The sequence below is a fragment of the Oncorhynchus mykiss genome, chromosome 31 (assembly GCF_013265735.2).
Source record: "Oncorhynchus mykiss isolate Arlee chromosome 31, USDA_OmykA_1.1, whole genome shotgun sequence".
NCBI classification, from domain to species: Eukaryota; Metazoa; Chordata; class Actinopteri; order Salmoniformes; family Salmonidae; genus Oncorhynchus; species Oncorhynchus mykiss.
In genome coordinates, this window is record NC_050571.1 from 12,986,851 (window position 1) to 13,010,505 (window position 23,655).

Here is a 23,655-nt window from a genome sequence, read left to right on the forward strand (position 1 = left end):
GATGCAGGCAATGAGGCAGTGATCGCTGAGATCTTGGTTGAAAACAGCAGATGTGTATTTGGAGGGCAAGTTGGTTAGGATGATATCCATGAGGGTGCCCATGTTTTACGGATTTGGCGTTGTACCTGGTGGGTTTATTGATCATTTGTGAGAGATTGAGGTCATCTAGCTTAGATTGTAGGATGGCCGGGGTGTTAAGCATGTCTCAGTTTAGGTCACCTAGCAGCACGAGCTCTGAAGATAGATGGGGGGCAATCAGTTCACATATGGTGTCCAGGGCACAGCTGAACATCGAACACTGACCTTAAATGTTTATCTCGCTATAGTGTGAATCTTCCGCGCTACGAATTGAATCTAGGCCTTCTAGCTACTACCACCAGCAGAACCATGTTTATTATATTTTGAATGTAATGCCAATTCATGCCAGTAGAGAGAATAAGTGATCTGATGACACTAAAGGCAGTTAGTTTATGTATGACAGTACTGCCAGCTATAGATCATTCTAGGACATCACTGCCATCTGTAGATCATTTTAGGACAGTACTGCCATCTGTAGATCATTCTAGGATGGTACTGCCATCTGTAGATCATTCTTGGACAGTACTGCCATCTCTAGATCATTATAAGAGAGTACTGCCATCTGTAGATCCTTCTAGGACAGTACTGCCATCTGTAGATCATTCTAGGACATTACTGCCATCTGTAGATCATTCTAGGATGGTACTGCCATCTGTAGATCATTCTAGGACATTACTGCCATCTGTAGATCATTCTAGGATGGTACTGCCATCTGTAGATCATTCTAGGACAGTACTGCCATATGTAGATCATTCTAGGACAGTACTGCCAACTGTAGATCAAGCTTATTTCTCTAAAATGTTGTGCACAAATTTGTTTACATCCCTGTTAGTGAGCATTTCTCCTTTGCCAAGATAACCCATCCACTTGACAGGTGTGGCATTTCAAGCAGCTGATTTAACAGAACAATCAATACACCGACGCACCTTGTGCTGAGGACAATAAAAGGCTGCTCTAAAATGTGCAGTTTTGTCACACAACACGATGCCACAGATGTCTCAAGTTTTGAGGGATCGTGCAATTAGCATACTGACTGCAGGAATGTCCACCAGAGCTCTTGCCAGAGAATTGAATGTTAATTTCTCTACCATAAGCCGCCTCCAATGTCATTTTAGAGAATTTGTCAGTATGTCCAACTGGCCTCACATCCGCAGACCACGCCAGCCCAAGACCTCCACATCTGGCTTCTTTACCTGTGGGATCATCTGAGACCAGCCAACTGGACAGCTGATGGAACTGTGAGTTTGCATAACCAAATCATTTCTTCACAAACTGTCAGAAACCGTCTCAGGGAAGCTCATCTGCGTGCTCCTCGTCCTTACCAGGGTCTTGACGTGACTGCAGTTCAGCGTCATAAACGACTTCAGTGGGCAAATGCTCACCTTCGATGGCCACTGGCACGCTGGAAAAGTGTGCTCTTCACGGATGAATCCTGGTTTCAACTGTTCCGGGAAGATGGCAGACAGTGTTATGGCGTCATGTTTGCGAACGGTTTGCTGATGTCAACATTGTGAACAGAGTGCCACATGGTGGCGGTGGGCATAAGCTACGGACAACAAACACATTTTATCAATGGCAATTTTAATGCACAGAGATACCATGACGAGATCCTGATGCCCATTGTTGTGCCATTCATCCGCCATCATCGCATGTTTCAGTATGATAATACACGGCCCCATGTCGCAAGGATCTGCACACAGTTCCTGGAATCTGAAAATGTCCCAGTTCTTCCATGGCCTGCATACTTGCCAGACATGTCACCCATTGAGCATGTTTGGAATGCTCTGGAACGATGTGTATGACAGCATGTTCCAGTTCCCGCCAATATCCAGCAACAGCCATTGGGACAACATTCCACAGGCTACAATCAACAGCCTGATCACTTCTATGTGAAGGAGATGTCGTGCTGCATGAAGCAAATGGTCACACTAGATAATGACTGGTTTTCTGATCCACGCCTCTACCTTCTTTTAAAGGTATCTATGACCAAGAGATGCATATCTGTTTTTCCAGTCATGTGAAATTCATAAATTAGTGCCTAATTTATTTATATAAATTGACTGATTTCCTTATGTGAGCTGTGACTCAGTAGTCTTAGAGATAGTTGCATGTTGCTTCTCTATTTTTGTTATGCGTCGTCTCTCATCAAGTGGAAAAGGCAACATGTAGAGATAGTGTACATCGGAATGATTTAAAATCAAACTGAACGACGTAGTCCTGTTTCTAAACACTTTATTTCAAATCAAACTGAAGGCACACTGTTTGCATAGGTCTCATAGTGAATTTCAACAATCAAGGAAAACCAGATTATTTGATATAAATTCATTTCATGGGCCTGACTATAATTGTGTTGACTCTGCTGTCCTGTGCATCACATTTCAAAAGATAACATACTGTAGTTATACAGGAACAAAGACCTTCCAGGTGTCCAAATATCCATTCAGTCAGAAAAGCTGAATTTAGAACCCAACACAACAAGAACAGTGCAATATACAGGAAATACATTTAGAAAACAGTCATAAGAAAACAATGTCATTTTCAAATAGTTATTGCTACATTTCAGATGTCCTTCATCTTAGGCATACACATGTAGCAATAATAACATGCATGTCTGTGTCCTTATAATTCCAGTCTATCGTTTATTCACATACTAGAAGCATTAAGCATCATTCAATACATGGCGTTTTCTTAACATTAGATGTTCCCTTAAGACTCGTGCTCTTGTAGAAACAGTACATCCACTTTAAACACTAGTCTCTTTGCTTTAAAGCGTCGCAAATAAATAGACCTGAAACAGCATATCAACACATGATACTGTTAACCCATGGTATAAGGTACCATCTACAAGAACTAAATCAGTCGATAAAGTCCATTCTTAAATATTACAAGTATACAGGACGCCTGGTTTCAAGTGGTAAGGCAAGACATAGCCTGGCAGCTAGCCTAGTAGCCAGAGATGTTTGTTCATCAGGCAACTCCTTTGTCTTTGTTGTTGGAATGAAATACAAATACTGAGACTGGCAAACAGAGGCTACCAGGCTAGCATTAGTATAATTCTATAGTAATGGCATCCCTGGACAGATCTGAAACGGAACCCTATTTCCTATATAGTGCACTACTTTTAGGGTTCCATTTTGGACTGAGTCCCTGTGTGTCCAGCCGTGGCCCTCCTCTCTCCTTTCCTACAGTGTCATTTTGGACTGAGTCCCTGTGTGTCCAGCCGTGGCCCTCCTCTCTGCTTTCCTACAGTGTCATTTTCTTCATAAAGGCTGACGGCGATGTTCCTCTTTGGACAACCTTGGGAAAAGGCGCAGCTCACAGAGAGAGAAGAGATTTCCAGTTAGATGTCTCAGTAATCTCACTGAGCTCCGTTGTCGAGTGTTGGTCCTCGTCTCCTCCCTGAGATGTTGTTTTGGGATCTAGAAAAGAAAGTGGAACGTCATGAAATGGAGTGAAAATAACAGATATTTTTGTAATGAACGTTTCTGTTGCTTTGGAACCTAGAACAGAACAGATGAGTCAAAACTAGTGCACTTTATAGGACAAAGGGTGCCATTTGGGACATAGCGTAGCAAACACTTTGTGATGTTCTTGAGGTTCTGCGCTGCAGTATATTCTGTTCTTACCTGCTGGGTTTCTTATGTCCACCAGGTGGCGCCAGATTGGACTTTCCTCTCTGTAACACGACTGATGGTATTTTGGGTTTGGTGAGCGGGCAGGGGGGTGCGGGTCTGTTGGGGGGGTCAGGTCTGTGTGTGTGAGGTGTTGAGTGGGGCTTGGGGGGCAGGATGGCTGGAGGAAGGGGTCCTTTCCGCTGGGCTAGGTAGCTGGGGATGGGAGGTTTATGCTTGGGCTGTGGCAGGGGCTGGAGAGAAGGTTGGGGCTTGGGCTGGAAGGAGGGTTGGGGCTTGGGCTGGAAGGAGGGTGGGGGCTTGGGGTGGAGGGAGGGTTGAGGCTGGGGCTGAGGTTGAGACTGGGGCTGAGGTTGAGCCTGGGGCTGGGATTGAGGCTGGGATTGAGGCTGGGGCTGAGGTTGAGACTGGGGCTGAGGTTGAGACTGGGGCTGAGGTTGAGCCTGGGGCTGGGATTGAGACTGGGGCTGGGATTGAGACTGGGGCTGAGGTTGAGACTGGGGCTGAGGTTGAGACTGGGGCTGAGGTTGAGACTGGGGCTGGGATTGAGACTGGGGCTGAGGTTGAGACTGGGGCTGAGGTTGAGACTGGGGCTGAGGTTGAGACTGGAGCTGGGGTTGAGGTTGGAGCTGAGGTTGAGACTGTCTCTGCTGGGCTGCGTAAGCAGGTATAGGAGGGGGTTTCACAGTCGGACGGAAGATAGCGTGCCTGGTTCTGGTGGAGGGGCTGGGACGAGGACTGGGCTGACTCTGTGGCGGACAAACACAAGCACTCACAGCACTACTGTCAGAACAGTTTTTTAATTATTATTTTGATATTTACCTGTCAAGAGTAAGATTTTTAGCATTGACTTTACTGTACATAGAATGTACTGTGGTGTAAGGTGAATGAACAGATCCCCTCACCAGTCTGTCTGAGCCCTGTCTCTTCAGTAGGAAGGCAGGGTTGGCATGGCCGTTGGCATGGCTGTTGTCAAGGTGACAGTTTTCAAGACTGTTGGCTTGAAGATGTTTGGCTTCAGCAGGGACTGGCCAACTGACTGGGCAACTAAGGAGTCAAACACAGTGTTTTTCATTCTAGAAGTTAAATCTGAGATGTTGATTACTGTGAAATGTCTAAGGTGCATATTTTCCTTTAATAAAATAAGATAAATTCAAACAGCAAAATATGTAAAAACAACTGAAATACTGAGCTACACACATTGTCTTGGGTGGTGGGACTGAGGTCTTCAGAGGAAGGTTTTTATGTAGTTTATGGTTGTAGCAGCACCACAGTCCCACAGCAGCCAATAGGACAAAGATAACCATGGGGAGGAGCAACAGGACAGGAAGTAGACTGCCTAGAAACACAAACAACATCAACAACAAATGTCAGATCAAACATTAACCTGGAAGATATGACTTGAAAACCAACAATCAAATATATGTGGTTTAACCTAGTAGTCTTTTTCAACACCACATCAGTTATTAGATTTAATCAGTTATTAGACTGACTGAATCATTATTTGAGTGACTGGTTGGTTGATAACATACTGTGGTTGATGACAGGTCCACTGTCGACACTCCCTCCTGTCCCCTCCTGGTCACACAGGGGAGGAGCCCAGCCTGAGTCACAATGGCAGTGGTGGTTGTTGTTACACAGCTAGAGAGAGAGAGAGAGAGAGAGAGAGAGAGAGAGAGAGAGAGAGAGAGAGACGGTTTCAACACTGACAACCTGTATTATAACAGCTGTATTAAACCTTTGAGTCCATAACCTCAGACCCAGCACCTTCCCTTATTCTGCAGTAGCCCATACGCCTACCTACCCCTCCAACATCACTCCCATACCCTTCCCCTATCACACACCCAGCCCCTCCCATACCCTTCCCCTATCACACACCCAGCCCCTCCCATACCCTTCCCCTATCACACACCCAGCCCCTCCCATACCCTTCCACTAACACACACCCAGCCCCTCCCATACGCTTCCCCTATCACACATCCAGCCCCTCCCATACCCTTCCCCTATCACACACCCAGCCCCTCCCATACGCTTCCCCTATCACACACCCAGCCCCTCCCATACCCTTCCCCTATCACACACCCAGCCCCTCCCATACCCTTCCCCTATCACACACCCAGCCCCTCCCATACGCTTCCCCTATCACACACCCAGCCCCTCCCATACCCTTCCCCTATCACACACCCAGCCCCTCCCATTCCCTTCCCCTATCACACACCCAGCCCCTCCCATACGCTTCCCCTATCACACACCCAGCCCCTCCCATACCCTTCCCCTATCACACACCCAGCCCCTCCCATACCCTTCCCCTATCACACACCCAGCCCCTCCCATACGCTTCCAATATCACACACCCAGCCCCTCCCATACCCTTCCCCTATCACACACCCAGCCCCTCCCATACGCTTCCCCTATCACACACCCAGCCCCTCCCATACCCTTCCCCTATCACACACCCAGCCCCTCCCATACGCTTCCCCTATCACACACCCAGCCCCTCCCATACCCTTCCCCTATCGCACACCCAGCCCCTCCCATACCCTTCCCCTATCGCACACCCAGCCCCTCCCATACCCTTCCCCTATCACACACCCAGCCCCTCCCATACGCTTCCCCTATCACACACCCAGCCCCTCCCATACCCTTCCCCTATCACACACCCAGCCCCTCCCATACCCTTCCCCTATCACACACCCAGCCCCTCCCATACCCTTCCCCTATCACACACCCAGCCCCTCCCATACGCTTCCCCTATCACACACCCAGCCCCTCCCATACCCTTCCCCTATCACACACCCAGCCCCTCCCATACCCTTCCCCTATCACACACCCAGCCCCTCCCATACCCTTCCCCTATCACACACCCAGCCCCTCCCATACCCTTCCCCTATCACACACCCAGCCCCTCCCATACCCCATGGCCATGGCACTTGGCATTGCACTCATCCGCCCTCAGGAAAGACGCGTTGCGACACTCTCCACCGAAACAGATCTGTTACAGAGAGTGAGAGAGAAAGAGGGATGAGAGAGAGGGCGAGGGAGAGCGAGTGAGCGAGAAAGAGAGAGAGAGACAGGGATGAGAGAGTGAGAGAGAGAGAGAGAAAGGAGAGGGATAAGAGAGCAAGAGAGCGAGTGAGCGAGAAAGAGAGAGTCATTATCATAAGTAGATAGTCCAGTAAATGGCATCCTTCCACAACAGAGAGCTCATAGACTAAAAGATACACAGCGCTCAAGCACACACACACACACACACACACACACACACACACACACACAAACCACACCACACCCTCCACCCACACTACCCCCACTCCTCCTCTCCCCTCCTCACCGAGTCCTCTCCACACTTGGTCCCGGTCATGACCAGTCCTGGGTCCAGTGTGTCCCCCTGTTCCTCGTCCCCCTGGCCTGGTCGGTAAACATGTGTCCCCCTACAGAGGACCTTCTTGCTTCCCACCCGGACCGTGGTGTCAATGGGAACAGCGTTAGTCTCCAGGGGCTTGGAGGCTGAACTCACACACTGGATCTTACCACATCTAGCATCCCTAAAGCAACAGAACGGTCACATGGATTCAGACATGAAGGGATTGTTTAGTAGATGTGAAAGAAATGTTAAATGGTAGTTGAAGGAAGAGACACTTCTATACAAAGGATCACACATTTGGTGGTGACTGTGTGACCCCTCACCTTTCCCTGCATCCTTTGTATTTCCCCAACAGGTCTTTGCCACAGTTCCCAAAGGTGTCTCCTGCCTCGTTCACCTTCTTAAAGCACAGGTCTAGAGCAGGACGGCCATCTAGAGAGGACAGAACACACACAGTGTTATATGACCTCCTGCAAGCACACAAATATTCCTGTGGTCAGGTAAAGCCTGTCCTGTGAAGATTTCTGATCGTGAAAACAGAAATAACACCGAACAGAGCCCAGTCCATTAACAAGCCCTAATCCTTCTCCCTTGGAGCCAAGGACCCAGATAGGTGTGAGCAATATTGTCGAAGCCGCAGACCAGACAATGGATTTCAATAGGGGAGCATTACATTGAAAAGTGCTATAAAGGCAATCCATTACTTTATAACAGCATGCAATAACATGCCTACTAACTCCGCCCCAGAAAGATTGATAGGTACTAACCCCGCCCCCAGAGTGATTGACACTGCTGCTCCAGGGTGAGACACATGCCGGTGTAGCAGTAGGCCCGCCCCCCATCACAGGAAGTACCATCCACCAGGTATAAGTTAGCAGGACAAGACTCCGCCTTCCCATCACAGTACTCGGGTAGGTCACATGACCCTGTTGGAGTACGACACAACACACCTGGACTCTTCAACTAGAGAGAGAGAGAGAGAGAGATAAAGAGAGAGAGGGAGAGAGAGAGAGATAAAGAGAGAGAGGGAGAGAGAGAGAAGGAGAGAGAGAGAGAGAGAGAGAGAGATAAAGAGAGAGAAGGAGAGAGAGGGGGAGAGAGAGAGAGAGGGAGAGAGAGAGAGAGGAGAGAAGGGGACTATTAAATGATCCAACACACCTCGACTCTTCAACTAGAGAGAGAGAGGGAGAGAGAGAGAGATAAAGAGAGAGAGGGTGGGGGAAAGAGGGGAGAGGGTGGGGGAAAGAGAGGGAGAGGGTGGGGGAAAGAGAGGGAGAGGGTGGAGGAAAGAGAGGGAGAGGGTGGGGGAAAGAGAGAGAGAGAGGGTGGGGGAAAGAGAGGGAGAGGGTGGGGGAAAGAGAGGGAGAGAGAGAGATAAAGAGAGAGAGGGAGAGAGAGATAAAGAGAGAGAGGGTGGGGAAAGAGAGGGAGAGGGTAGGGGAAAGAGAGGGAGAGGGTGGGGGAAAGAGAGGGAGAGGGTGGGGGAAAGAGAGAGAGAGAGGGTGGGGGAAAGAGAGGGAGAGGGTGGGGGAAAGAGAGAGAGAGAGGGGGGGAAAGAGAGAGAGAGCGGACAACCAGAAAGCTAGAGAGAGAGAGAGAAATAGAAAGAGAGAGAGAGAAAGGACAAGCAGAAAGAGAGAGACGACAACCAGAAAGAGAGAAAGATAGAAAGAGAGCGAGAGAGAGAAATAGAAAGAGAGCGAGAGAGAAAGGACAACCAGAAATAAAGATAGAAAGAGAGCGAGAGAAAGATAGAAAGAGAGAGAGCAAGAGAGAAATAGAAAGAGAGAGAGAGAGAAAGGACAACCAGAAAGAGAGAAAGATATAAAGAGAGCGAGAGAAAGATAGAAAGAGAGCGAGAGAAAGAAATAGAAAGAGAGAGAGAGAAAGGACAACCAGAAAGAGAGAGACGACAACCAGAAAGAGAGAAAGATAGAAAGAGAGCGAGAGAGAGAAATAGAAAGAGAGCGAGAGAGAAAGGACAACCAGAAAGAGAGAAAGATAGAAAGAGAGCGAGAGAAAGATAGAAAGAGAGAGAGAGAGAGAAATAGAAAGAGAGAGAGAGAGAAAGGACAACCAGAAAGAGAGAAAGATAGAAAGAGAGCGAGAGAAAGATAGAAAGAGAGAGAGAAATAGAAAGAGAGAGAGAGAAAGGACAACCAGAAAGAGAGAAAGATAGAAAGAGACCGAGAGAAAGATAGAAAGAGAGAGAGAGAGAGAGAAATAGAAAGAGAGAGAGAAAGGACAACCAGAAAGAGAGAGACGACAACCAGAAAGAGAGAAAGATAGAAAGAGAGCAAGAGAAAGATAGAAAGAGAGCGATAGAAAGATAGAAAGAGAGCGAGAGAAAGATAGAAAGAGAGAGAGAGAGAAAGATAGAAAGAGAGGACAGTGTACAGTACCATACAGTTGTGACAGCAGACTCCGTGGGCACATTCTGCTCCAGCCTTGAGAGTACAATTGTTGGCATTACAGCAGGGACTGGAACACTCCTGCAGAGAGAGGATGAATAATCAGTATACACACACACACACACACACCAGTGGAGGCTCTTCAGATGAGGAAGGGGAGGACCATCCTCCTCAGTGAATATAAAAAATAAATAAATTGTAAAACACTGAAAAAGTTGCAGTTTTTAGATAAAACTATATTAAATATATTCACATCACCAAATAATTGATTAAAACACACTTATTCATTTATTCACTTATTTAGCTAGAAAATGCAGCTGGCTAGTTTAGTTACTCAAACAGAGGGATGCTATGTTAGCAAGCTGGCTATGACTATCCAACACAACACTGGAACTCTTCCAATTCAAGGTAAGCTTTTGGTTTTATTCCTTTATTGCCACTGTGGCCCACAGATGTAACTGCTTACTGACTGTACACTGTAACGTTACTGCATGATTGTAGCCGGTTTACCAATGAATTAGTTATATGAGCTATGTTGACTAGGATGTTACTTTAGCTAATATGGGGACAACGATGTAGGCTGTGTGTAGTGTTTATGATATGGTTTGGCTTGGAAAGGTTGTTTTGTCTGGTCACATAGAGCTGATGTGCTGTTCATTGAAGTCCACGAACAAAGGGAAACGGTGAGAGGAGGAGAGTGCATAGAGGCGAGAAGGAATACAGCATGGCTGCTATGAAAGTGAACTGTTTTTATGCTGATCACTGTTGTGTTCATTCCAAAGATTCTGTTGACAAATGTTTCTTAAACGGAAGCAAACGAAACGGAACAAAAAAATACCTGAATTTGTCAAATAGAAACTCTCATTTGCAACTGTTGGACTAAGGATTACACCATAAACTACATGCAGTTAAGAGTGTGCAAGGCAGTATTGAATGTGTCACTGTCTGTCATCTCATTGTCTTTCTCTCGACCTAAGTGTAAACTTTCATTCAAAGGCTAGGTTTTAGCAACCTCATGACGGATTTAGGGAAAATGTGAATATCATGTAGTAGTCCCCAATGTTATATTGAACAGGGTGAATGAAATATGAATGACAGTCATTTAACATTCTGTAATAGAAGTAAGGCAATGTCAATGGCGGCACTGACCATCACTGACACACACACACGCACACTTCCCCCCCCCTCACCTTCTCGTCTCCACAGTCACACTCCTCTCCATCCTCCAGGTACCCATTCCCACAGCGCTGTCCCCCGTACATGGCTCTGGTGTTGGGGAGGTTGAACAAACACTTTCCCCCTCCGGAGCTCAGGTACCTGCTCAGCTCCCGATGGTTACAGCCATTAAATACACGCGGGAACGGGTGGCTGTGACACACATACCAGGGGTGTATTCGGTAAGGTGCAACGCATCGCAGATAGAAATGCCATCACTAGACTTTACATTATTCCTTCTACTCTACGTGTCAGAGAGGAAATTCTGTTCTAAGTTATATATTTCTATACAGACATTAATAATCCACTACATTTTGCTCAGCTGAATGTGTCCCGGGAATGTCTTTTACAAAGCAGGATCAATCATTATATCATTATTTAACCTTTATTCATACAGGTTTATTCTCATTAAGATAAAATCTCTTTACTAAGAAAGATATTTTCAACATAGATAGATTTTCTCACCCAGTGGCAGCAGCCATGATGCAGCCTCCATCATCAGCCTTGGCCTGGCAGCACCCAGGGCTGTCATGGCTCATGCCAAAGTTATGCCCCATTTCGTGGGCCATGGTCGCTGCCACGCCCACAGCACTGTCAGAGTGGTCCTGTAGGGGGGTAGAGGTGGATTCCCGTATTGAAAGTCAAAAGGACATACATCTCATGTTAGCTTGGTTCTAGATCTATGTGTGCTATTACAAATACATCACAACTTCATGACAACTTTAGAGAAAGCTTTACTGGGCTGCTATTGGCTATGGTCAAATCTCAAACGACAGAGTTCTGTTGTAGTCTTACTGAGTTGATTCCCCCTGACTGGTACTCTGAGCACATGGCTCTGAGAGGGGCCAGCCCAATGGTGGTGCCCTGAAACGCCACGCCCCTGGGGGAACAAAAAACACAGCTGTGTAGTTCCACTGAATGGTTTTAATGGAAGGAAAGATAACTGGATTGAGGATGGATGGATTAAAGAGATCTAGAGTACAGTAAGGAGTGTGTGTCACACTAACGTGATGAGTTGAGCGTTGTCGTTAGGTAGTGTGTGTAGCTGTTTGCGTCTCCAAGCCAGGAACGCTCCCAGGGTACTGTAGGGGTTACCAGACACACTGATCCTGTCCTGATCAGACCACACCTCCAGACCGATCACTGCCACACGAATACTTAGAGACTTGTAGTACTGCAAAAACACACACACACACACACACACACACACACACACACACACACACACAATTTGACCAACATGTTTTATTTAAACTTTAATTAACCAGGTAGGCAAGTTGAGAACAAGTTCTCATTTACCAAGATAAAGAAAAGCAGTGCGACAAAAACAACACAGAGTTACACATAAACAAACACACAGTCAATGACACAAGAGAAAAATCTATATACAGTGTGTGCAAATGTAGTAAGATTAGGGAGTTAAGGCAATAAAAAGGCCATAGTGGCAAAATAATGACAATTTAGCAATAACACTGGAGTGATAGATGTGCAGATGATGATGTGCAAGTAGAGATACTGGGATGCAAAAGAGAAAAAAAAATAACAATATGGGGATGAGGTAGTTGGGTGGGCTATTTACAGATGGGCTGTGTACAGGTGCAGTGCTCGGTAAGCTGCTCTGACAGCTGATGTTTAAAGTTATTGAGGGAGATATAAGTCTCCTGCTTCAGTGATTTTTACAATACATTCCAGCCATTGGCAGCAGAGAACTGGAAGAAAAGGTAGTCGAAGGAAGTGTTGGCTTTGGGGACGACCAGTGAAATATACCTGCTGGAGAGCGTGCTACAGGTGGGTGTTGCTATGGTGACCAGTGAGCTGAGATAAGGCGGGGCTTTACCTAGCAAAGACTTAAAGATGACCTGGAGCCAGTGGGTTTGGCATACCAGGGTACTTTTGGCAGCATGAGCGAAGGAAGCTTTGTTGCGAAAAAGGAAGCCGATTCTAGATTTAATGTTGGATTGGAGATGCTTAATGTGAGTTTGGAAGGAGAGTTTACAGTCTAACCAGACACCTAGGTATTTGTAGTTGTCCACATATTCTAAGTCCGAACCGTCCAGAATAGGATGCTAGACGGGCGGGTGGGTGCGGGCAGCGATTGGTTAAAGAGCATGCATTTAGTTTTACTAGCATTTAAGAGCAGTTGGAGGCCAAGGAAGGAGAGTTGTATGGCATTGAAGCTCATTTGGAGGTTTGTTAACACAGTGTCCAAAGAAGGGCCAGAATGGTGTCATCTGCGTAGAGGTGGATCAGAGAATCACCAGCAGCAAGAGCGACATCATTGATATATACAGAGAAAAGAGTCGTCCCGAGAATTGAACCCTGTGGCACCCCCATAGAGACTGACAGAGGTCCGGACAACAGGCCCTCCGATTTGACACTGAACTCTATCTGAGAGGTACCAGATTGCATAGCGGAGAAGGTACGGTGGGATTCGAAATGGTCGGGATCTGTTTGTTAACTTGGCTTTCGTAGACTTTAGAAAGGCAGGGTAGGATAGGACTGTAGGACTGTCTGTAACAGTTTGGGTCTAGAGTGCCTCCCCCTTTGAAGAGGGGGATGACCGCGGCAGCTTTCCAATCTTTAGGGATCTCAGGTGATACGAAAGAGAGGTTGAACAGGCTAGTAATAGGGGTTGCAACGATTGCGGCAGATACTTTTTGAAAGAGAGGGCCCAGCTGATTTGTAGGGGTCCAGATTGTCTAGCCCAGCTGATTTGTAGGGGTCCAGATTGTCTAGCCCAGCTTTGTAGGGGTCCAGATTGTCTAGCCCGGCTGATTTGTAGGGGTCCAGATTGTCTAGCCCAGCTTTGTAGGGGTCCAGATTGTCTAGCCCGGCTGATTTGTAGGGGTCCAGATTGTCTAGCCCAGCTTTGTAGGGGTCCAGATTGTCTAGCCCGGCTGATTTGTAGGGGTCTAGATTTTGCAGCTCTTTCAGAACATCTGCTATCTGGATTTGGGTGAGGGGGTGCAAGTTGCTGCGGAGTGTATAACTGTTGCTTATTGAAATTCCCGATTATCATAGATTTATATGTGGTGACAGTGTTTCCTAGCCTCAGTGCAGTGGGCAGCTGGGAGCAGGTGCTATTATTCTCCATGGACTTTACAGTGTCCCAAATGTTTTGCAATTATTGCTAAAGGATGCAAATTTCTGTTTGAAAAAGCTAGTCCTTGCTTTCCTAACTGACTGAGTATATTGGTTCCTGACTTCTCTGAAAAGTTGCATATCGCCGGGGCTATTCGATGCTAATGCAGAACGCCATAGGATGTTTTTGTGCTGGTCAAGGGCAGACAGGTCTGGAGTGAACCAAGGGCTATAACTGTTCTTAGTTCTACCAGGCAGTGATGGGTACGAGACCCAGCACCTACGATCCAAATGAGAGCCAGACGGAGCTGAGGTCCGGTAACTTTGGTTTTTTTAAATTATCCAATGAAATGTTGTTGTCCCCATTTAATTTTCCACAGCCAACAACACGAGTAAACAACAGCAAAATCAGACAACTCCATAGTAGAATAGTTGACCTATTCAATTGTTCAACCTGGCGCATTCTATGAGAGAAAATAACATTCCTCTTGAGGCTCATTCAAATCTCAAGAGAAAGGGAGAGAGATATGCCTGCTCAGTCATTGTACAACATTCTTAATGCAGTCCAGAGGAAAATACATATTTGAAATAATTTGATGGCCACTGTTAAAAGTGGAGGATAACTGAGCTTTCTAGAGTTAACAGGCTGATTCTCAAATCCAAGAAATGAGTAGGCCTTAACTGCACCATTTTAGAACCAGAGTGTACAGCAGTGGTGTTTAGCAGTGGTGTTTAGCAGTGGTGTTTAGCAGTGGTGTTTAGCAGTGGTGTTTAGCAGTGGTGTTTAGCCGTGGTGTTTAGCAGTGGTGTTTAGCAGTGGTGTTTAGCAGTGGTGTTTAGCAGTGGTGTTTAGCAGTGGTGTTTAGCAGTGGTGTTGTTCCATGCGAGTTAGCGCTCGCCAATGGCGTTGAATGCATAGGGAAGACTGGGGCTAAATGTAACACGGGCCAGTGTAACTAGGCCTACATTATATTCACAGTACAGGATCCTTGGTTGACTGAGTGCCAATGGAACAGTTTTTTTTTGGGGGGGGGGTGGGGGGGGGGGGGCGGGGGACAATCAAGTCATCAATATGTTTCTAACTAGCAACATTATAGCCTTATGTTTACACTTTAAAGTGTGTGATCTAACCTGCCTGATCATATGGACCTATATGTTATTGGGCTCATTTCTGGAGGGGGAAATTATATTTTCATTCAGTTTGCAGTAGAATGTTGTTATGAAAAGTCACCAGAACTGGCCTTCTCGCAGTCCTTCTCCCCCACAAAAGTGTAGGTCTCTCCACCACCTGTAGTATGCTGTGGTATGTGCCTTTTGTCAGTATTATATTGTTTAGGTTACTGTCTTATAACCCCCACCGCACCCCAAACTAGATGCCTAGTTAAATAAAAGGTTCAATAAACTAAGAATATTCAACTAGGGTCCCACAATCTCCCAAATGAACCACAGCATTAATTTGTGTGGTTTTCTTACCTTGTCTACGTAGTTAGCTGCCTCCAGCAGTTTCGTCTTCGTCCTATTTAAGTCCGCGCCGTGCTTCTGAAACTACACACACACACACACACACACACACACACACACACACACACACACACACACACACACACACACACACACACACACACACACACACACACACACACACACAGTTAGAGCCATGCTTGAAGAATTTCACCCAGAAGAGTAAGGACAGCAGGATGACCTCAACCAATCAGACATGTTAGATAGCAATAAAGGATATTAGAACAGACCCTGTTAGGTCTCATTAGAACAGACCCTGTTAGGTCTCATTAGAACAGACCCTGTTTGGTCTCAATAGAACAGACCCTGTTAGGTCTCATTAGAGGGAAGTGGGGAGGATGTGGATGAGATGTGACGATAGAGAGATGAAGGGATGGGGGGATGTAACAGAGAGATGGAGTGTCTCTAGTTCAGTCTTTCCTTGGAGTATGAGTCACAGGTCAGAAGAGGGGATGGAGTTCATGCATCCTTTCCACCCTCTCAACTGACTAACTGGAATAAATGGCCATGTAAAAATGACTAAGGTGCCTGGCCTCTTACCTCAGCATGGTCAGCTACCAGCAGCATCTCTACATACTTCATACTCTGGCCTCTTACCTCAGCATGGTCAGCTACCAGTAGCATCTCTACATACTTCATACTCTGGCCTCTTACCTCAGCATGGTCAGCTACCAGCAGCATCTCTACATACTTCATACTCTGGCCTCTTACCTCAGCATGGTCAGCTACCAGCAGCAGCTCTACATACTTCATACTCTGGCCTCTTACCTCAGCATGGTCAGCTACCAGCAGCAGCTCTACATACTTCATACTCTGGCCTCTTACCTCAGCATGGTCAGCTACCAGCAGCATCTCTACATACTTCATACTCTGGCCTCTTACCTCAGCATGGTCAGCTACCAGCAGCAGCTCTACATACTTCATACTCTGGCCCACGTCTCTCCGCTCCTGGAGAAAGGACATATTAGAGAACTTTACAGCCAACTATTACAGTGCATTATTACTTGCATTATTACTTGTATGAGCGTGTAACACACACATATACCCCCCCCCCCCCCCTCCATAATGGTTTATTATCAACTCACAGTATGTTTTGCCTCTATTTTTCATCAGTCTTAAAATGCCTAACATTTCTTGGATATTTCATTGATACAAAGCAGCCCTCTATTCACTGGAGAATATAGTGGTTGTTCTCATATCAGATACCGGTCTAATTATCCCTCCTCCACTCACCCTTCCGCCCCGCGCCGTCATCATTCCCCGGATGAGGTCACCCAGACCCTCCCCCTGGCCCTGGTTGCTATGGTGATTCCCGCAAGTTCCGTTAGGCAGACGAAGGTTCTTGGCTCGGAACACAGCGTGAGGAGGCTGTGTATCCATGGTGACAGCGGGCAGGGGTTCTATCAGGTAGCTGACGCTGGTGTTGACCGTAATCAGTCCCCTAGGGAAACAGAGATCTGAATCACAACAGTTCCAGGCTAGAAAACAAACTAAAACTATTATAGCTGGGGAAAACGTATTGGTTTTTCAGTCTCTAGTTTAAGAGAGAATCCATCAAATAACTATTGAGAGAAGTTAGATATGGCAGAATCTAAAACTAGAAACAGCTGGGATTTACATGTCAGGTCTGAGACAACTAAATCCTGGCTGAACTGTATGTTGAACTGTGTATATAAATCCTGATACCAGATGGGTATTGGATCTGGGAGACACCCAGCACATATCACATTCTGACTAAGTGGGGATTGGATCAGGGAGACACCCAGCAAATAGCACCCTTCTCCAGATGCTCTCTACAGCCCTGTGTGTGTGTGTGTGTGTGTGTGTGTGTGTCTGTGTGTGTGTGTGTGTGTGTGTGTGTGCGCTCTGGGCTCTATACTGAGTTCTGTCTAGGGGACATAGCAGGGAGATGTATTCATTCATTCCTTTCCTGCAGATGTGGGGCTGTGTGTGTATTTGTGTGTGTGTGTGTGTGTGTGTGTGTGTGTGTGTATTTGTGTCTGTGTGTGTATGTGTGTGAATTTGTGTGTGTATTTGTGTGTGTGTGTATTTGTGTGTGTGTGTGTGTGTGTGTATTTCTGTGTGTGTGTATTTGTGTGTGTGTGTGTGTGTGTATTTGTGTGTGTGTATTTGTGTGTGTGTGTGTGTGTGTGTGTGTGTGTCTGTGTCTGTGTGTGTGTGTGTGTGTGTGTGTCTGTGTGTGTGTGTGTGTGTGTGTGTGTGTGTGTGTGTGTGTGTGTGTGTGTGAGAGCACTCCTCCTCCTGCAGATGTTCTGTCAATGTATGTGTCTGTTATTATCCTATAACAGCCTCCTCTGTGAACCCAGAAAGGAAACAACAGCACGGCTGGATCCCAACCTCTAAACTCCATCCCTGATGCTGCTGGAGCTTCAATAACTTAACATGGAACCCAAATGACCTAGAAACACACTGGCCTGCATATCTCAACAGTCAGTGCATGGCCAACAAATAAACCATCTTTTGACCGTCTCTCCTATTGTGTTGGTTTGAGAATGACCGTGTGACAAATATATGTCTGAATTATCATTCAAATAAAATGTATTAATATTTAGGAGGCATGTCTTATTCAATGCCGTTAGTGATCACCACTTTCACCAGAAATGTTACATGTAGTAACTCTTACCTGAGACCTGAGCAGGTGCTGAGTGCTGCACTTGACCCCTCCACACCACGGACGTCACCATGGTAGAAACAGTGGCCCTGCAACACGAGAGGAGAGTTAAACTCACATCATGCAATTTTCTTTTTCCGATGATGTCACCTAAGATTTAAGAGCTTGGTTAGTCTGTCTCTGATTCAGCCAACTCTTATGCCATTTGACATCCACAAATCAGAAATAGGCTGGTTACATGGTTACCCCCCTATTGTGAGATGCTTTAGAACTCACAGTGCTGGGTGGATTGGAGGTCTGGCGGGAACCACTGGGACTGTACCATATCTCCTGATATCCTGGGGCCAATAACTGCCTGGAACATATGGAAATGGGAGAGAGAGAGAACATTACCCCACTGAAAACAGTGCTGGTGAATAGAATACACTGTCACCATAAAACAAAGGGAGAAAAGAGAGAACAGAGAAACGGAAAGGGAATGAGAACATGACAGGAGTGAGAGTGAGTGAGCGAGGAAGAGAGAGAATGCGAGTGAGCGATGAAAAGTGAGAAAAGAAGAGAGAGAGAGAGAGAGAAGTACTGTGTTCCTCTCCAGGGGCACACAGCTCATGAAACATTAATTGTGACATTCTGAGTTACAAAGGGAAAGAGAGTGCCTCAAAGCATTACAGAGAAATACACAGAGAGATACAGATACAGAGAGATACAGATACAGAGAGATACAGATACAAAGAGATACACAGAGAGATACACAGAGATATACAGACACAGAGAGATACAGATACAGAGAGATACACAGAGAGATACAGATACAGAGAGATTCACAGAGAGATACAGATACAAAGAGATACACAGAGAGATACACAGAGAGATACAGATACAGAGAGATATACAGAGAGATACAGATACAGAGAGATACACAGAGAGATACAGATACAGAGAGATTCACAGAGAGATACAGATACAAAGAGATACACAGAGAGATACACAGAGAGATACACAGAGATATACAGACACAGAGAGATACAGATACAGAGAGATACACAGAGAGATACAGATACAGAGAGATACACAGAGATATACAGATACAGAGAGATACACAAAGAGATACAGATATAGAGAGATACACAAAGAGATACAGAGAGATACAGATACAGAGTGATACAGACACAGAGAGATACACAAAGAGATACAGATACAGAGAGATACAGATACAGAGAGATTCACAGAGAGATACAGAGAGATACAGATACAGAGAGATTCACAGAGAGATACAGAGAGATGCACAGAGAGATACAGATACAGAGAGATACACAGAGAGATACAGATACAAAGAGATACAGATACAGAGAGATACACAGAGAGATACAGATACACAGAGATACAGATACAAAGAGATACAGATACACAGAGATACAGAGAGATATAGAGAGAGATACAGATAGAAAGAGATACAAAATATAATGTAAATATAACCCATATGCTCCATATTTATGCTTATTTATTTTCCCTTTTGTACTTTAACCATTTGTACATCATTACAACACTGTATATATACATAATATAACATTTGTAATTTCTTAATTATTTTGGAACTTCACTACCTCACTTGCTTTAGCAATGTTAACATATGTTTCCCATGCCAATAAAGCCCCTTGAATTGAATTGATACACAGAGAGATACATAGAGAGATAGAGATACAGAGAGATACAGACACAGAGAGATATAGAAATACAGAGAGATACACAGATAGAGAGAGATACAGAGCGATACAGAGAGAGACAGATATAAAGAGAGATACACAGAGAGAAAGAGATAAAGCCCTTTGAATTGAATTAATTGATATAGACACAGAGAGACAGAGATAGATATACACAGAGAGAGACAGAGATAGATATACACAGAGAGAGACAGAGATAGATATACACAGAGAGAGACAGAGATAGATATACACAGAGAGAGACAGAGATAGATATACACAGAGAGAGACAGAGATAGATATACACAGAGAGAGACAGATATAGGGAGAGATACACAGAGAGAGACAGAGATATATATACACAGAGAGACAGATATATAGAGAGATACACAGAGAGAGACAGAGATAGATATACACAGAGAGACAGAAATAAAGAGCAACCCAGACTCAACCCTATTAAAGAAACAATCCTATCTACAACATATACAATCCCAAACCTTTCTGTCCGGTCAGAAAAGCTATTTTTCCCTCCCAGACATTTGGATTATAACTATGTCTACATATATAGAGTGACTGTTTGTTTGTCCAACGACACTATGACAGGGCTTTCAGTCAACTCTTCTGGACTTTTCTAACATCCTTACTGAATGGGTACATGCTTAATTTGGAGTGTCACACCTGGGTGAACTCATAGTTAGGAGTATGTGATAGACTGGTCAAACACACACAGATGCTCTATAGACAGACCAACAAACATTCAGGGTCTTGTGCAGATGTTTATTTTTTTGCTCTGATTGGTTCCAAGTCTGTCTCAATCCACTCTTCCTGTTTTCATTCAAATACTAAACCACACTACCAGCTGTTATAGGTCTCTCTCTTTCTCTACCCCTCACTCTCTCTCTCCCTCTCTCTCTCTCCCTCCCTCTCTCTCTCAGATCCATCAAACTAAGGAATGCAGTTGGACCATGCCGAACACACACACACACACACACACACTTGGGAGACATATTTCTTCATCACTGGGTTTGGCTGAGGGCTCACACGAATAGCTAGAACAAACTCAAGATTATCTATACCTCCACCCATCTCTCTATCCATCCATCTCTCTATCCATCCATATCTTCTATTCCTCCGCCCAGCTCTCCATCCATATCTTCTATACCTCCATCCATATCTCTATCCATCCATCCATCCATATCTTCTATACCTCCATCCATATCTCTATCCATCCATCCATCCATATCTTCTATACCTCCATCCATATCTCTATCCATCCATCCATCCATATCTTCTATACCTCCATCCATATCTCTATCCATCCATCCATCCATATCTTCTATACCTCCATCCATATCTCTATCCATCCATCCATCCATATCTTCTATACCTCCATCCATATCTCTATCCATCCATCCATCCATATCTTCTATACCTCCATCCATATCTCTAGCCATCCATCCATCCATCCATATCTTCTATACCTCCATCCATATCTCTAGCCATCCATCCATCCATATCTTCTATACCTCCATCCATATTTTCTATACCTCTACCCATCTCTCTGTCCATCCATATTTTCTATACCTCTACCCATCTCTCTGTCCATCCATATTTTCTATACCTCTACCCATCTCTCTGTCCATCCATATTTTCTATACCTCCACCCATCTCTCTGTCCATCCATATTTTCTATACCTCCACCCATCTCTCTGTCCATCCATATTTTCTATACCTCTACCCATTTCTCTGTCCATCCATATTTTCTATACCTCTACCCATCTCTCTGTCCATCCATATTTTCTATACCTCTACCCATCTCTCTGTCCATTCATCTGTTCTATACCTCCACCCATCTCTCTGTCCATCCATATTTTCTATACCTCTACCCATCCATATTTTCTATACCTCTACCCATCCATATACCTCTGTCCATCCATATTTTCTATACCTCCACCCATCTCTCTGTCCATCCATATTTTCTATACCTCTACCCATCTCTCTATCCATCCATCTTTTCTATACCTCCACCCATCTCTTCTATACCTCCACCCATCTCTTCTATACCTCCACCCATCTCTCTATCCATCTCTTCTATACCTCCACCTATTTCTCTATCCATCCATCCATACATATCTTCTATACCTCCATCCATATCTCTATCCATCCATCCATCCATATCTTCTATACCTCCATCCATATCTCTATCCATCCATCCATCCATATCTTCTATACCTCAGTCCATATCTCTATCCATCCATCCATCCATCTCTTCTATACCTCCATCCATATCTCTATCCATCCATCATCCATATCTTCTATACCTCCATCCATATCTCTATCCATCCATCCATCCATATCTTCTATACCTCCATCCATATCTCTATCCATCCATCCATCCATATCTTCTATACCTCCATCCATATCTCTATCCATCCATCCATCCATATCTCTATCCATCCATCCATCCATATCTTCTATACCCCCATCCATATTTTCTATACCTCTACCCATCTCTCAGTCCATTCATCTGTTCTATACCTCTACCCATCTCTCTGTCCATCCATATTTTCTATACCTCTACCCATCTCTCTGTCCATCCATATTTTCTATACCTCCACCCATCTCTCTGTCCATCCATATTTTCTATACCTCTACCCATCTCTCTGTCCATCCATATTTTCTATACCTCTACCCATCTCTCTGTTCTATACCTCTACCCATCTTGGTCAGATGGTAGTTTCTCCTGAGGGCTAGTTTCAAACACAGAGCCATCAGCAACGATCAACTGCAACAAGCAACAATATTTTATATTTTTATTTAACTAGGCAAGTCAGTTAAGAACAAATTCTTATTTTCAATGACGGCCTAGTGGGTTAATTGCCTGTTCTGGGGCAGAATGACAGATTTGAACCTTGTCAGCTTGGGGATTTGAACTTGCAACCTTTCGGTTACTAGTCCAACGCTCTAACCACTAGGCTACCGCCCCCCCGCCTCAAATCTATATAATCAAATCTATATCATCAAATCTATATCATCTTTAAAACCAAAACTATTTAGGGCAAAAGAGTTCATCTTAAAAAAGGAAATAGAGGAACTAACAGTACAGATAGATAGCAATAAAAACTAACATTGAGGCACAGAATAAGTTAGAGGAAAGCTGAAAGAAATGGAGGGACTAATTTTAAGAGTGTAAGTGTAATATATTGTAAAGAATAAAGCAAACTGGATGGAATATGGGTATAAATGCACCAAATTATTGTTTTATCTTCAACATAGAAATTCTAACAAAAATAATGTATAGAAATGTGTTATCCATGATTTACAAAACTATATTTTGAAAGAGGAAGCAAAGTACTTTCATTTCAGTCTCCTCCATTTCCTCTAACTGAAGTTACTTCTAGATTCAATTAAAGCCTTCAAGTCCGGGGAAACTCCAGGGCTGGATGTCATACCAGTTGAGGTGTATCAAATATTTTTCTATGTACTCAAAGGTCTGTTATTAACATGTTTTAACCACTCTTAAAAATGGTAGACTTGTAAACAAACGGCTGTCGTCGGATGAAGAAGGAGACCAAGGTGCAGCGTGGGAGGCGTTCATGATTTTTATTAAACCTGAACACCGCAACAAAATAACAAAGTTGACCCAAACGAAAGAGTTCTGTCAGGTGCAGACACTACACAGAAAACAACTACCCACAAAACACAAACGAAAGAGTTCTGTCAGGTGCAGACACTACACAGAAAACAACTACCCACAAAACCCAAACGAAAGAGTTCTGTCAGGTGCAGACACTACACAGAAAACAACTACCCACAAAACACAAACGAAAGAGTTCTGTTAGGTGCAGACACTACACAGAAAACAACTACCCACAAAACACAAACGAAAAAGGACAACTTATACCTGTATATGATCCCCAATCAGAGACAACAATAGACAGCTGCCTCTGATTGGGAACCACACCAACATATAAATAAAGAAACTAGAATGCCCACCCTAGAAACACCCTGGCCTAACCAA

The 23,655-nt window shown here is 44.8% G+C and overlaps 1 protein-coding gene across 4 annotated transcripts in view; it reads right to left on the minus strand.

Moving 5' to 3' along the window:
- Positions 1–2,293: 2,293 nt before the first annotated feature.
- Positions 2,294–23,655, minus strand: part of adam19b (ADAM metallopeptidase domain 19b) — a 47,608-nt gene continuing 26,246 nt past the window's right edge. For 2 of the 4 annotated variants that reach the window (XM_036970142.1, XM_036970141.1), the window contains exons 4-22: positions 18,211–18,289; positions 17,947–18,023; positions 16,536–16,743; positions 16,185–16,250; positions 15,255–15,326; positions 11,708–11,874; positions 11,496–11,580; positions 11,166–11,305; positions 10,676–10,853; positions 9,477–9,566; positions 7,842–8,037; positions 7,398–7,506; positions 7,042–7,255; positions 6,625–6,702; positions 5,243–5,351; positions 4,911–5,049; positions 4,616–4,757; positions 3,705–4,459; positions 2,294–3,497 (exon numbers count right to left, since the gene is read on the minus strand). In XM_036970142.1, the coding sequence (XP_036826037.1) occupies positions 3,437–3,497; positions 3,705–4,459; positions 4,616–4,757; positions 4,911–5,049; positions 5,243–5,351; positions 6,625–6,702; positions 7,042–7,255; positions 7,398–7,506; positions 7,842–8,037; positions 9,477–9,566; positions 10,676–10,853; positions 11,166–11,305; positions 11,496–11,580; positions 11,708–11,874; positions 15,255–15,326; positions 16,185–16,250; positions 16,536–16,743; positions 17,947–18,023; positions 18,211–18,289 (2,965 nt within the window). In that variant the 3' untranslated portion in view covers positions 2,294–3,436. The other 2 variants (XM_036970143.1, XM_036970144.1) reach the window with 2 other exon arrangements.